The sequence below is a fragment of the Tachypleus tridentatus genome, chromosome 9 (assembly GCF_004210375.1).
Source record: "Tachypleus tridentatus isolate NWPU-2018 chromosome 9, ASM421037v1, whole genome shotgun sequence".
In the NCBI taxonomy this organism is placed as follows: domain Eukaryota; kingdom Metazoa; phylum Arthropoda; class Merostomata; order Xiphosura; family Limulidae; genus Tachypleus; species Tachypleus tridentatus.
This window is the reverse complement of record NC_134833.1, coordinates 67,184,922-67,201,471: the sequence shown is the minus strand read 5'-3', so window position 1 is coordinate 67,201,471 and position 16,550 is coordinate 67,184,922. Positions and strand designations below refer to the sequence as shown.

At 30.7% G+C, this 16,550-nt stretch overlaps 1 protein-coding gene across 1 annotated transcript in view; it reads right to left on the bottom strand.

The window, feature by feature from the left end:
- LOC143227387 (protein NEDD1-like) overlaps window positions 1-16,550 on the bottom strand; it is a 30,875-nt gene that overhangs the window by 7,836 nt on the left and 6,489 nt on the right. The window contains exons 3-7 of the mRNA XM_076458839.1: window positions 14,751-14,891; window positions 11,065-11,294; window positions 4,889-5,096; window positions 4,005-4,131; window positions 385-495 (exon numbers count right to left, since the gene is read on the bottom strand). Of these exons, the coding sequence (XP_076314954.1) occupies window positions 385-495; window positions 4,005-4,131; window positions 4,889-5,096; window positions 11,065-11,294; window positions 14,751-14,891 (817 nt within the window). The remainder of the gene's footprint in view (window positions 1-384; window positions 496-4,004; window positions 4,132-4,888; window positions 5,097-11,064; window positions 11,295-14,750; window positions 14,892-16,550) is intronic.

Here is a 16,550-nt window from a genome sequence, read left to right as displayed (position 1 = left end):
CTGTATGTTTAATGGTGTACAATAAAATAGTTGGGTAAACTTTCTCTACCTATACCCATATGTATATTTTAAAAATGTACAATATAACAATAGGGTAAACTTTCTTTCCCTATACCCCCACATGTACATTTAACAGTGTACAATAAAACAGTTGGGTAAATGTTCTTTAACTATACCCACATGTATATTTTAATAATATACTATAAAATAGTTGGGTAAACTTTCTTTCCTTATGCCAACATGCATATTTTGTTTCTTATTTATGTTTTGTATGAATATTATATTAAGAAATGAAAAACTGAAATAAATTGCAATTTAATTATGTTTACTGTGCAAGCTAAACTGCTTTTAAATTTAGTATGAGACTTTTTTCTAGACACCAACCATCTTGAACAGGAGAATAAATAGCATGAGCTCCTGCAGTCACAGGGGTTGAGTCAACGTGGACAGCTGTTAGTGTGTGGCTGGTACTGAAGTCTGCCTGATCAGGGGGTACTACAAATGTATAAACACATTATAATTTCAAATATAACAAATAATCTAATCATTAGCCCTAACCTCATAATCTAACACAATATTTTTAATACAGTAAACTATGCAAACCCTAACAATCTAACAGATTATTCTTAATACAGTAGACTACACTAACCCTAACAATCTAACAGGATCTTTTAATACAGTAGACAACACAAACCCTAAACATCTAGCACGATATTTTTAATACAGCTGACTATACTAACCCTAAGAATTTAACAGGATCTTTTTAACACAGTAGACTTCACTAACCCTAACAGTCTAAGAGAATCTTTTTAATTCAGTACACTGCACTAACCCTAACAATTTAACAAAATCTTTTTAACACAGTAGACATTACTAACCCTAACAGTCTAAGAGGATCTTTTTAATTCAGTACACTGCACTAACCCTAACAATTTAACAAAATCTTTTTAATACAGTAGACTACACTAACCCTAACAATCTAACAGGATCTTTTAATACAGTAAACAACACAAATCCTAAAAATCTAACAGGATCTTTAAATACAGTTGACTATACTAACCATAAGAATTTAACAGAATTTTTTTAATACAGTAGACCATACTAATCCTAACAATCTAACAAGATCTTTTTAATTCAGTACAGTGCACTAATGCTAATAATCTAACACAATCTTTTTAATACAGTACACTGCACTAGCCCTAACAATCTAATAGGATCTTTTAATACAGTAGACAACACAAACCCTAAACATCTAGCACGATATTTTTAATACAGCTAACTATACTAATCCTAAGAATTTAACAGGATCTTTTTAACACAGTAGACTTCACTAACTCTAACAGTCTAACAGGATCTTTTTAACACAGTAGACTGCACTAACACTAACAATTTAACAGAATCTTTTAATACAGTAGACTGCACTAATCCTAACAATTTAACAGGATCTTTTAATATAGTAGATAACACAAACCCTAAAAATCTAATGAGACCTTTTTAATATAGTGGACTATACTAACCCTAACAATTTAACAGAATCTTTTTAATACAGTAGACTGGTAGTACCAACCCTAACAGTCTAACACAATCTTTTTAATACAGTAGATGAGCAGTACCAACCCTAACAGTCTAACACAATATTTTTAATACAGTAGACGAGCAGTACCAACCATAACAATCTGACATAATCATTTTAATACAGTAGACTGTACTAACCCTAACAGTTTAACTTGATCTTTTTAATACAGTAGACAAGTTGTAAAAATAATCATACTTTGAACAGTTACATTACACATAAACAGATCACAGCTTCAAATTGTTGTATAAATGTATAAGCTCCATAAGATACACACACACACACATAGATACACCCATCATTCCTTCATTTATAAGTTTTATTAATACTATATGGGGTTTCATTCATTTACATTATAGTGGATTACTACCTGTGTCTTTGTATTTCACAAGTTGGCCTAACAAGTGAATGTTGTTTTTCACACTTTAGAAATCATACTGTTTTTTCAAATGTTTCAGCCATGTAACTTGTTAGAAGATTCACAGAATACACACAACCATTACACTTCTCTTCATAAGCAGCCCTATGTGATAGTTCACACTCATTCTTATGACTTAAATAACTAATATTACATTAACCATAATGGCCAATGTGCTGTTAAACATGATAAAAGCTTTTGATAATACAAGTATTTCATAATGACAATATACATGAAAGAACTGACTGATGAATCAATCAAAGAGAAATAATACTGTTGTACTTTATCTTTTTAATGACCTTATTTCATGTGGTAGTTACATACAGGAATTCTGTCTTGTGTAGTATACTTACCTTATTTCATGTGGTAGTTACATACAGGAATTCTGTCTTGTGTAGTATACTTACCTTATTTCATATGGTAGTTATATAAAGGTAAAATGTGACTTGGTAAAGTATTTTTATTACTTAATTTTGGACCTTCCATTTGCTTTGTCTTATGCCATTGTTTTCTTTATGTTTATAAATAGTTATAAATTAAACTATCCATATTCTCACTTAGCATGACCAATGACATGAAAAGACTACTGCTGTTAAACACAACTGTAAGGAAATACTATTGCCATAATTTCAGGGCTTAAAGGCCAGGTGGTTAGGGTGCTTGACTTGTAGTTTGCAGAACACAGGTTTGAGTCCATGGGGACATTATTATATATCTTTCCTCTGAACCATTTACAAGAACTCAACATCTTCTTTCAAAAGGTAAGAAGCCCAAGGCAGAATACAGTATTTTATAGCCTAACCAGCTGTGTAAACAACGATATAATAACTCCTTTAGAATTAAATTCATTATTTTGTTAGATGCAACCTAGAATTCAAATTGTTTTATGGTCCAACCATCAGCAACAGCAAACTTCTTAGATAAATCAAAATATTGACATGGCAAAACACAAAAACCCTTTCTTTTTGTAACACTGTTAAGGTTATTTCCATCCAAATTATAATTCAAATTATAAAAATCACATGCATTATCTTACATTTATTATAATTTAAAACCCATCTACCATTTATTCACCCAACTCACTAAATAATATAAATCCGTTTGTAAATCAATAACATCCTCTTCACAGCTAGCAACAACCAAGAAATTAATATCATTGGCAAAGGTAAGCAATTTTTGACCATCACTTTCTCTATGTCATTGACATAAATCACAAAAATTCTAACACTGTGAGAACCCTGAGGTACCCTACTCGTGTCATATGTCTGGTTAGACCAAATTTCATTCATAAAAACCCTCTGTTTCTTCCATCCAACCATTTTTTATCCAACATATAACCCCACATCTACAGACATCATTTTTCAGAAGCCTTTTATGTGTCACTTTATCATCAAACGATTGTTGATAACACTGATACATTCATACAAAACCTACACCACTATTCTCATCATGTAAGAAGTAACTTCTTCAAAGAATGTTAAAATATATGTAAGGTAATATTTTTTCCCTAATAAAACAATTTTGACTATCCAACAAACTTCTCAACTTTGTTAAATTAATTTATATAACATTTTTTTATATTTTCCAAAACTTTTCCCATAACTAAATTTTCACCAACAACCACTACCACACTCAACATTCATTGTTTTAAAATGTAGTAATTTAAGGTAAAACTAAGTACAAGTATTTGCTTCAAGTATCTAAAAATGAAACAAATTTTAAAACATTATTTATCTGTGAGGTTTTCATAAAGAAAAGAACAGTTTTTTCTTATAACTTATAAGCCAAATTATTAAAGTAAAATAACTTTCATATTTTCCCTTTTGAGGTTTTTGTGTGAAAAATGCTAATTTGTTAACCTAGATTTCTGTATCCAGGTCATTCAAATTAGCTTAAAGAATATAGTTACAAATTATATCCGAAATGCCCATACCCATCACAACTTCTGTTTTTGTACTAAGCTAGATATACAAAGAATTAACTACAATCAAGGTTACTGGTATAAAAGAATACCTGTGGAAGAACCGTAGTAAGTTATAACAACGTTGCCATCATGTGAATTATCCTTCCTCTGAGTAGCTTCTACATTCCTTTTCTGACTTGTGCACTGATGCAAGCTTTGTTTTGATGAGATGTATTTCTGTATAATAAATTAAATATTATCCATCTTTAAGAGCTAGTTCTGTAGTAAACATCCTACATTTATGAACAGTCAGGGGAACTTCCAAGGTTAATTGAATGTCAAGCTCTAAAGCTGAAAAACTCACAGAATATTGAGAACAAAGCTAAATTACACAATAATTGATAGAATCTCTACGCACAGCAATATAAACATGAAGGGTAAACTGCCACCTCCAGGCAGAGCACAATAAACATAAAGGGGTAAACTGCCATTTCCAGGCACAGCACAATAAACATGAATGGTAAACTGCCACCTCAAAGCACAGCATGATAAACATGAATGGTAAACTGCTGTGAAGAAAACATGAAACAAAGGATCTACTGATTGGCAACCAACTGGCTAAGAAAGGTAACATAATACATAAACGTCATGCATTGACAAACTAAATCCAGCCAAGAATGTTCTCATATGAGGAAATACCATGTTAAACAACTGAATTAACATACTGTTACAGTAAGAATAATGATTAAGGAATAAACATTATTCCTTAATTCCTCTACTAATTATTCCTCTACTACAGTAGAGGTCTTCCATGTATGATAAATACATGTCTAGTACTCTAACAAGCAAATGGGTGATTTGAAATAAAAATTCATTATATTATTTTCTAAAATAACAAAACATAGATCATGTACTTAATACCTGATACAAACTTACATTATCTGTTCCAGAGAAAAGCAGAATATACTTTATACTGGTTATTGTGCATTCTTACTTTTGGTTTAATTTCATTTGAACAGTTCTGAAAAGCAAGTGAAATGACAGATGTGTTGTGAGCAGTCCAAGTTTTCACAGGAATAGTGGCCAGCCGGAGATCATATATGTGTATTTTTCCAAACTTAGTTCCTACTGCTAACGTAACTCCATCATCCAGAAAGTCCACTGCTGTTAAAGGTTCATCACAATTGAATGATTTGAGAATGCTAAAAAACAGATTAAATATAACATTAATCTTAGCCTATTCTCTGTCACATACAAGAATTAGAATCTTCTCTAGCTTTATTGAGGATAAACCATAGCTATCATGAACATTAATACCTTTTAACAGTTAGTACTGTGTGAATAACATAGCTATAATTATATCACTACCTTTTAACAGTTAGTATTGTGTGTAGAACATAGGTATCATAAATATTACTACTTTACAACTGTTATTATTGTATGTACAACACAGCTACCTCATTAAACTTACTACCTTATAACTGTCATTACCGTGTGTAGAACAAAGCTCTAATAAACATTACTGCCTTATAACTGTTAGTAGCTCTGTGTAGACCATAATTATCAAGAACATTACTACTTTATAAGTGTTAGTACTGTGTGTACAACATAGCTATCATTAACATTACTAACATTTTAACTGTTAGTATTGTGTATACAACACATCTATCTATTATAACTGTTATTATTGGGTGTAGAACATAGCAATCATAAACATTACTACCTTATAACTGTTAGTATTGTGTGCAGAACATAGCTATCATGAATATTACTACTTTTTAACTGTTAGTATTCAGTGTAAAAGACACAGTTGTAATAATCATTACTACCTTAAAACTGTTAGTATCATGTATAGAACATACATATCATTAACATTACTACCTTATAATTGTTAGTATCATGTGTAGAACATAGCTATCATAAGCATTACTAACTTATAACTGGTAGTAGTATGTTTAGAACATAGCTACCATAAACATTATTACCTTATAATTGTTAGTATTTTGTGTAGAACATAGCTATCATGAACATTACTACCTTTTAACGGTTAGTATCATGTGTAGAATGTAGCTACCATAAACATTACTAAATTATAACTCTTAGTACTAAGTGTACAACATCACTGTCCTTAACATTACTAAATTATAACTTAGTAGTAAGTGTACAACATCCCTATCCTTAACATTACTAAATTATAACTCTTAGTACTAAGTGTACAACATCACTACCCTTAACATTTCTAAATTATAACTTAGTACTAAGTGTACAATATCCCTATCCTTAGCATTACTAAATTATAACTTTTAGTACTACGTGTACAACATCCCTATCCTTAACATTACTAAATTATAACTCTTAGTACTAAGTGTGCAACATCACTACCCTTAACATTACTAAATTATAACTTAGTACTAAGTGTACAACATCCCTATCTTTAACATTACTAAATTATAACTCTTAGTACTAAGTGTACAACATCCCTATCCTTAACATTACTACCATATAACTATTAGTATTGTGTGTAGAACATAGGTATCATAAACATTACTATGCTATAACTTTTAGTATTCTGTGTACAACATAGCTATAAACAAATATTACTACCTTATAATTGTCAGTATCACGTGTAGAACATAGTTATCATAAACATTACTGCCTTATACCTTTTAGTGTTGTGTGTGGAACACAGCTATCATAAACACCATTCATTGTAACTGTTAGTAGTTCTGTGTAGACCATAACTATCACAATCATTACTAACTTATAACTGTTAGTATTGAGGGTACAACATATCTATCATAAACAGTACTACCTTATAACTCTCAGAATCATGTGTAGAACATAGCTGTCATAAAAATTACCTTATAACTGTTAGTATCACATGTAGAACACAGCTACCATAAACATTAGTACCTTATAATTGCAGGTACTGTGTGTACAATGTCACTATCATAAGTATAACTACCTTACAATTATTAGTATTGTGTGTACGACATAGCGACCTCATTAAAGTTACTACCTTATAACTATTAGTATTGTGTGTAAAACATAGCTTTCATAAACATTAATACATTATTGCTCTTAGTATTGTGTGTAGAACATAGCTATCATAAACATTACTTCCATATAACTGTTAATATTATATGTAAAATATAGCTATAATTAACATTCTTACCTTATAAGTGTAAGCATTGTGTATACAACATAGCTATCCTTTACATTACTACTTTAGAACTATTAGTATTGAATGCAGAACATACCTATTATAAATATTACTACCTTATAAGTGATAGTATTCTCTGTAGAACATAGCTTTATTAAAATTACTACCTTATAACTATTAGTGTTGTTGTATAGAACATACCTATCATAAACATTACTATCTTATAAATGTTAGTATCATGCATAGAACACAGATATTATACACATTACTACCTAATACCTGATAGTATTTTGTCTAAAATACAGCTACCTCATAAACATTACCACCTTATAACTGTAAGTGTCATGAGTACAACATAGCTATCATAAACGTTACTACTTTAGAACCATTAGTATTGAGTGCAGAACACAGCTATCATAAACATTAATACCTTATAAGTGAGAGTATTCTGTGTAGAACATAGCTGTTATTAATGTTTCTACCTTGTAACTGTTAAAATTCTGTGTGCAACATAGCTACCATAAACATTACTACCTTATAACTGTTAGTATCGTGTGTGGAACATAGCTATCATGAACATTACTACCTTATGACTGTTGGTAATCTGTTTACAACATAGCTATCATAAAAATTACTACCTTATAACTGTTAGTATTCTGTGTAGAACATAGCTACCATAAACATTTTATCTTATAACTATTAGTATTGTGTGTATAAAATAGCTATCACATAATCATTACTACCTTACAACTGTTAGTACCATGTGTAGGACCTAGTTATCATAAACATTACTATGTTATAACTGGTAGTATTGTGTATAGAACACAGCTCTAATAAAATTACTATCTTATAACGGTTAGTATTGTATGTAGAACATAGCTATCGTAAGTATAACTACCTTAGTATTGTGTGAACAACATAGCAACCTCATTAAAGTTACTACCTTATAACTATTAGTATTGTGTGTAAAATATAGCTATCATAAACATTACTACATTATTACTCTTAGTATTTTGTGTATGACAAAGCTACCACAAATATTACTACTTTATAACTGTCATTATCATGTGTAGAACATAGCTATCATAACAATTATTAATTTATTACTGTTAGTATCATGTGTAGAACATGGCTATAATTAATATTATTACCTTATAGCTGTTAGTACTGTGCATGGGACACAGCTATCACAAACATTACTACCATATAACTGTTAGTATTGTACGTATAACATAGCTATAATTAACATTACTACCTTATAACTGTTAGAATTGTGTATATGACATAGCTATCCTTAACATTACTACTTTAAAACTATTAGTATTGAGTGCAGGGAATAGCTATCATAAACATTTCTACCTTATAAGTGATAGTATTTTTACGTATGATATACTGCATGTAGATTTAACTCATTAACATCAGTAATTTTACTTATGATATACTACATGTAGATTAAACTAAAATACATCAGTAGTTTTACCTATGATATACTTCATGTAGATTTTACTCATAAACATGAACATTTTTACATATGATATATTGCATGTAGATTTAACTCATAAACATCAACAATTTTACCTATGATATACTTCATATGTATTCAAATCAATCATCAACAGTTTTACCTGTGATATACTACATGTAGATTTAACACATAAACATCAGTAGTTTTACCTATGATATAGAGCATGTATATTTATCTCAAATATCAAGTTTTACTTTTGATATACATGTAATTTTAACTCATAAACATCATGTTTTACCTGTGATATGCTACATGTAGATTTCATTTGTAAAGATCAACAGTTTTACCTATGATATACATACAACATGTAGATTTATCTCAAGCTTCAACAGTTTTACCTATGATATACTACATGTAGATTTAACTCATAAACATCAAGAGTTTTATCTGTGATATACTACATGTAGATTTAACTCAAACATGAACAGTTTTGCCTCTGATATACATGTTTATTTAACTCATAAACATTAACAATTTTACCTATGATACACTACATGTAGATTAAACTTATAAACATTAGTAGTTGTACCTAACACAAGTTTCTTTCATCCACAACAGTACTTCAAGCTATGATTTACATACTCTTACTTGTAGTTCATAATGTTCAATAGTTGTGTCTATAGAATACACTTACATGTACATTTAGTTTACATGCTTCAATAGTTTTATTTTAGTACATACTACAGGTTTCAGTACGTTATATTACAAGAAACAGCAAGTCATGTGACAACCTCAGCATTTATCTATGCTTTATTTACTTGGTTTTCTTTCATTTCATAAAAAATGTAATACCACCAAAAACTGAACTTTGAAGGGAAGGGTATGTAAAAGTCCTTTTAAATGGGTTTAAAATTTTCAGGATTGATGTATCCAATATTTTTAATTGGCATTGGAAATTAAAGTGATGACCATCAACTTGGAGAACCAGGACCATATGTAAAAATACTTGCAACAAGTCATACCCTAGTAATTCTAGTAAAGTGTAGTATTTTGTAACAAGTGAAAATCTGTAAACACAGAAGATAGTGGTAAAACCCTCCACCTACAATAAGCAACTTTATAAAGAAAAATTTTCATCTCAGTGTGAGGCCAACAGGGTATGGGTCAGAGGATATATTTTTTTCAGTTGTAGTCCAAGAGAATGAAAATAAAATTGGTGTTCATACTATTGCATATAAGGACATACCAGTTAAGTTGTTGAATACAGCACCTGAGAAATTTGATTGTTGAAATATGTACTTTGTTATGAAGAATAAAAATATGAAGAAATTTCTTCTTTAAGTGCCTGTAAATACGAAAAACTTCCAGCAATGAGTAGTGTGAATTGAACACGATAGCCTTATAATAGAGCCTGTAGCAATAGCAACTACAAGGAAGGGCTGTTGTCAAGATGCACCATTATCAAGTAGATAATGAAGGGATGGGGCAACATGGTCAGTAATGACTTGGTAAGTCTTACAAATAATTTTAGTGTGAAAAATAGAACCTTCTATATATGTTCTAGTAACATGTAGATATTACTACTAAGAATACTGTAACGTACACATGTAACTCACACATATCAATAGTTCTAAATCTTACTTGTACATGTACAGTAATACATAAACATCAGTATTTCTAAGACTTACTTCCACATATTTCAACAACTTCAGTAGCTCTGTGATACACTAACATGTATACTTAACTCGTATATAAATATGAACGCCTATGATTAGCTTGTTTAGTTTAACAATGACATCAAGAATGTTGCTGTGACTTATAAACATTGTGGTTGAGTGTGATATTTACACACCTTGTTTATTTTTACTTTAGCAACTCTCAAACCAGGAACATCTCTCAATGATGTTAAACATCACTATAATGAAAGCAACTCATAAAGAAGTGTTTGACTTATATCTAAGTTCAGAAATGTTAATGATGCAGATGTAAAAATTCATTCATAATTAATATTGGTATATTATTAGTGAAATGCAATATCAATAACATTATGATTAAATATGGTAGGAAACTGTTTGATTTTATTACTATAAAAATAATTATGCTTTCTGAGCTACCCACCAGAGTAATAACATACCTTGATGTATACTGTAATAACGTACCACCCGATGTATACTGTAATAACATACCACCTGATGTATACTGTAATAACATACCACCTGATGTATACTGTAATAACATACCACCTGATGTATACTGTAATAACATACCACCTGATGTATACTGTAATAACATACCACCTGATGTATACTGTAATAATGTACCACTTGATGTATACTGTAATAACATACCACCTGATGTATACTGTAATAATGTACCACTTGATGTATACTGTAATAACCTACCACTTGATGTATACTGTAATAACCTACCACTTAATGTATACTGTAATAACATAAATTCATACCATTTTAACTATAACTTACTCTTGTTTATGCTACAAATCCTATGCTATATCAAACATATACTGAGAAATACACTTTACCTTTTCATCTGTGTATCATAACTAATTATGTTCTTGTCTAAGCCCACACTGATGAGTAGAACATTGTTGATTGGTGAGAAAACTAATCCTGTCCCAGGAGCAGTGTGAGCACTAGTGAAGGTGTGTGTCAGCTGATGGGTATTGACATCCCATAGAGACACTGACCCATTATCTGATATGGAGCCAAGTAGACACTTCTTAATGAGTCCATATTCCAGTCCTCGTATTGACTTATGAAAAACAAACAGAAGATGAAAACTAAACAATTATACTGTATACACTGTATGATATATAATTCATATAAAGATAACATGTGTTTGTTATTAAACCCAAACCTACACAATGAGCTATTTGCTCTGTGTCCAACACGTTAAGGTTGAAAAATTAAGACTTGTAATGGAGCCACTAGGGGGTAGTAAAAGAGTTACCTGGACCTGTTGACATAATTGTTAATTACAATAACATGAAACATAATTTTCTATAACTTTTTATAGGCTTACAGCATTCCATGAATTAGGCAAGTACACAGTTATGATATTTTCAATAACAAATAATCTGTTTATCCAACATGTGAAAGAATAGGCCTAATGATTTTTCTGAGCGGAATGAAATAGGCAGGATTTAATGTGATTAAGATGAATAAAAATAAACAGTCTGTGCTGAAGACAGACAACCAGTTAGTTGTGCCAGTGGAAATTAATGCACTGTGATAAAGTGAGTGGAGTAAACTCTTAAAGTATAAAGTAATGAAAGAAACTGTATTTAAATAAAAATAAAATTAAAACAAACTATACTACGGTTAATATAACACATACACAATTAACAACTAGATATTTTCAAGAGGATAAAACAATAGATAAATATTAGTGCTACATGTTATTTTATAGTAGAAATCATAATTAGTGTATAAAATGATCACAGAAATCTAAACACTTCTCTGTATCTTCTCTCTCTATTTTCATTGTATAGGTACAACAAAATTCCATTAAGCAGGCTTACTCTCTGTCAGGCCTGTTTTCAGTGGATACAACAGATTAATTTGCTGTATGTTAACATACTCCTTGTTCTCTTCAGAACATGTTGATAATAGTTCTCTTGTAAGAACAGAATCACAAGTTATACATCTAAGTGTTGGTAACAGAAGAAGCTACACATCACTAGTGGCTCTTCTTTCTCTGACTCTTCTTAATAGCAAAAAATGTTTAAATTTGCTTTCCTGTTCTTTTCCCACTGCTGAATCAGAGTTATGTCGAGTGTCATTACCACTAACTGGGACTCGTTAATTCTCTGTATCCTGGTCGGTGTCATTGAACTCATCAGCAATGAACTCCTAAATCTTGTAATCATTAAAGCACAAAATAAGACAGTCCATCTCCTTTATTCAAACACACTTTCTCATTCTACATAGTAACCATGATAGATCCTGGCCTTTTAGTGTAGTATCCTTTAATCAGTGTAATCCTACCATTTACAAAGTTTGTTATCATGACTGAGATATAAGGCTTTGCAGTAGCATTATTTCCAGGATCTAACCATTCAACAACCAGACAAAATGCTAGCTAAAACGTTTGTCAGAACGATCTGTGTTTATAGAATAGAAACTGTCCTCTTGTAATGTTGTCATCTAACTTTCAGTCATACCCTATAGTTCTCCAAAGTCTGTTAATCACATCGGCAACACATTAACTGAACCATAATAGCAAATTCTCAGCTGTATAGATAATGGTGAAAGTGTTTGAAGAATTCTGTGATTGTACGCAATTCTCTATCACACAGTAAAAACAACTTAGTGGATATTATTGTTTAGTTACGTAACACAGTAGTGAAAGAGTTCATGATATTTCTTTCTTGCTGTAAGTTACTTATTTTCTTTATTCACTAGTGCCTTATACATTTTAATCAGGATTAATGTTGGAGTTTGGGTTGTCCATTTGAAAACTTTTATCTGAGTATCCCTTTCCATCTCATTCAGCATGGATCACTGACCTACTGACATTCATGCCATTGACCAATTAAATGTCTTTAAGTGGCTATTGTGTGATGTCATAATGCTGTCTTTTGTTAACATTGTTTTCAATTCTGATAGTATCTCTAATTATTACAGCAGAAAATCATATCAAACCATTATAAATCATCACCAACTTTCACTATTTTGCCCACAACTCTTGCTTGAAAGATCTCTTGGTAACAAACACTTCTGTAACTTATTAAATCTTCATGTATATTCTGCATTTACACCTGGGAACATTTTGTTTTTGTATTGTTTGACAGTGTCTTCCACTCCTAATGAGTTTCTTGAATGTCCTTCCCTCTGAATATCCTTTAAAATATTTTATGTAAAAAAACAAATAATCCTTTTAACTAGCAACACACTAGTGAGCAACACTTTGTTGAGTTTTCACTGTGTAAAGTGGTTTTGTCTTCTCTGCTTAGTTATTTCTTTACTTTTCTCAGTAGTACTCAGGTGAAACTTTTGGATCAACTTAGCCTTTATTAGTTATTCATTAGAAGGAACTTTATTGACACGAGGTTTGATAATTACCAACAGGTGTGTGAAAGGATGTTCTGATGGATCGGCTTCACTTAATCTACACCCAGACGTTGATCCAGGGCAAATATATCCTTATTCTCTTGCTGAATCTGTGTTTATGATCAGTTTTGTAATATATAATACATATAACGAAACATGTTTGTTTCTGTGGGGGAAAAGATATTTATAAATATATGGGAAACATGGCTTAGTGACTTTGCATTTTGACTAATAATTAGAAGGTTGCAAGTTCAAGGCCATCTGAGCCACGCTGTCTTTAAACAAGACACTTTACCCCACTGGTTACAGTACACCCACTTATACAATGGGGTGCTATGGCTAATTAATAACCCCACATGAATATAATATAATTGCAAAATAAACTTTAACTACACACTTAAAAATGTTGATATGCTATAAATATACACTATAATATAAATAAATAAATCTGTATGCAACTTAGTTCATTGTCATATAGTGTTTGAAGAGGCTTTCTTTAACATTCTGAAACTATTTACAAGTCGTTTATCAAATATGGTATGTTTTATAAAAGAAATTCCTTTTTCCAAAGGTTAATAGGTGTGTCAAACATTTCATGACTTACAATAACATTTAGATCATATCCTAGGTTTGTAAAAGAATAGTTAATCATATTACAATTGCATTAATAAACACTTAAATGCTCTGATAACTGATAATAAGTTAGATATAAAAATAGGAGTACATATTCTCAGTAATTAAGTAAATTTATGTAGGTATGTGAAGTTTAAAGCTTAGTAACCTGTGAAACTTAAAAGTAATGTCTTCCCATAGTAACTTTAGGTTCAACTATAAGAGAGTGTCCCTAAGTAGACAAAGAAATATTGTACAGACTTGCTTCACAATAAAGTACTGGGCAGTACAGTGAGTGCTGCAACAGTTACGTTTAGTGTTTCCCTATTAAATAACGTTGTCTGTCAGAGTTAATAAGCATTTTATTTATATTGCCCTAAGTAATGGGCTTTGTAATATACAGTAACATATGTGTGTGTGTGTGTGTGTGTAACTGATAATTTAACATTTTGGTGTAATAAAGTTTCAAATATAAATCTACACACTTGATAAAAGAACATATAAGCCCAAATTGTACATGTCACTCACATTTACCTATAGCTACCTGGGATTTAGGTGCTCTTGGTAGTTTAATACTTTGGCCAGTAGTGATGTTATGAAGAAGGATATCACCACCTAGAGAACCTGATGCTACACAGGAATCATTCCAGTTGAAATGGATACAAGTAACTTCATCTTGATGACCCTAGTATCGTTAAAATAAGCATCATTTTCAGTTTTATTCAAACAGTAAGTACATGTGTATATACTTCATTTAACATATCTAACTCTGGTACACCAGTCCTTCTTTTCTCACACTTCCAGTTATGGGAACGCTTGTTTCTCATAATATCATCATATTTGTTACTGCACTTTTTCAGTAAAATAAATGTGAACAGATATATAAAGATGTAAACATTTAACATACTATTAAACACAAGTTTTTTATGCATTCTTCCAGAAATTATAACCAAAATTAAAACACACAGTTATATAAAAGTTCCACATAAAAAGGATATAACAAGCATAAAAAAATATTATTTTAGTCACAAAACATGAAACAATCAGGAATTTGAAAAGATGAAAAAAATTCCAACTATTATTACATTTCATAAAACAACTTATAAAAATAGTGTTAGGTCTTATATCAATATGTAATCATGATTTATAAATTTCAGGATATTCTATTATATATTATGATGCATTTTTACACGTATATATCTTTTAAATATTTATGATTATTCATTAGTGAAAAGGTTAATGTTTATAATGTTTAAATAATTATCTGGTCTATAACTGGTACTTCAGTACAGATTTAAAAGATGTGTGGTGATAGAATAATCAAACATTAATAAGACAGAGAATAATTTCATGGAAAAATCTCAGTAAAATGCTTGTTGATTTGCTACAAAAACCCATGTAAAGTGAAAAATATGCCTAGCCACAAGTATTGAGGACAAACCTTCCAAGACAATGATGAAGAAGACAATATAAGCCACTATTTATGGAAAAAGTGAATAGAAGTAGTATACATTCAACCTAATGTAATGTACTGTTTATAGAGGAAAGTGAGTGGAAGTAGAATACATTCAACCTAATGTAATGTACTGTTTATAGAGGAAAGTGAGTGGAAGTAGAATACATTCAACCTAATGTAATGTACTGTTTATAGAGGAAAGTGAGTGGAAGTAGAATACATTCAACCTAATGTAATGTACTGTATATAGAGGGAAGTGAGTGGAAGTAGAATACATTCAACCTAATGTAATGTACTGTATATAGAGGGAAGTGAGTGAAAGTAGTATACATTCAACCTAATGTAATGTACTGTTTATAGAGGAAAGTGAGTGGAAGTAGAATACATTCAACCTAATGTAATGTACTCTTTATAGAGGGAAATGAAAGAAAGTAAAATACATTCAACCTAATGTAAAGTACTGTTTGTAGTGGGAACTGAGTGGAAGTAGAATACATTCATCCTAATGTAATGTACTGTATATAGAGGGAAGTGAGTGGAAGTAGTATACATTCAACCTAATGTAATGTACTGTTTGTAGTGGGAACTGAGTGGAAGTAGAATACATTCATCCTAATGTAATGTACTGTATATAGAGGGAAGTGAGTGGAAGTAGTATACATCCAACCTAAATGTACCATACTGTTTATGGAGGGAAGTAAGTGGAAGTAGTATACATCCAACCTAAATGTACCGTACTGTTTATGGAGGGAAGTAAGTGGAAGTAGTATACATCCAACCTAAATGTACCGTACTGTTTATGGAGGGAAGTAAGTGGAAGTAGTATACATTCAACCTTATTTAATGTAGTGTTTATAGAGGGATGTGAATGGAAGTAGTATACATTCA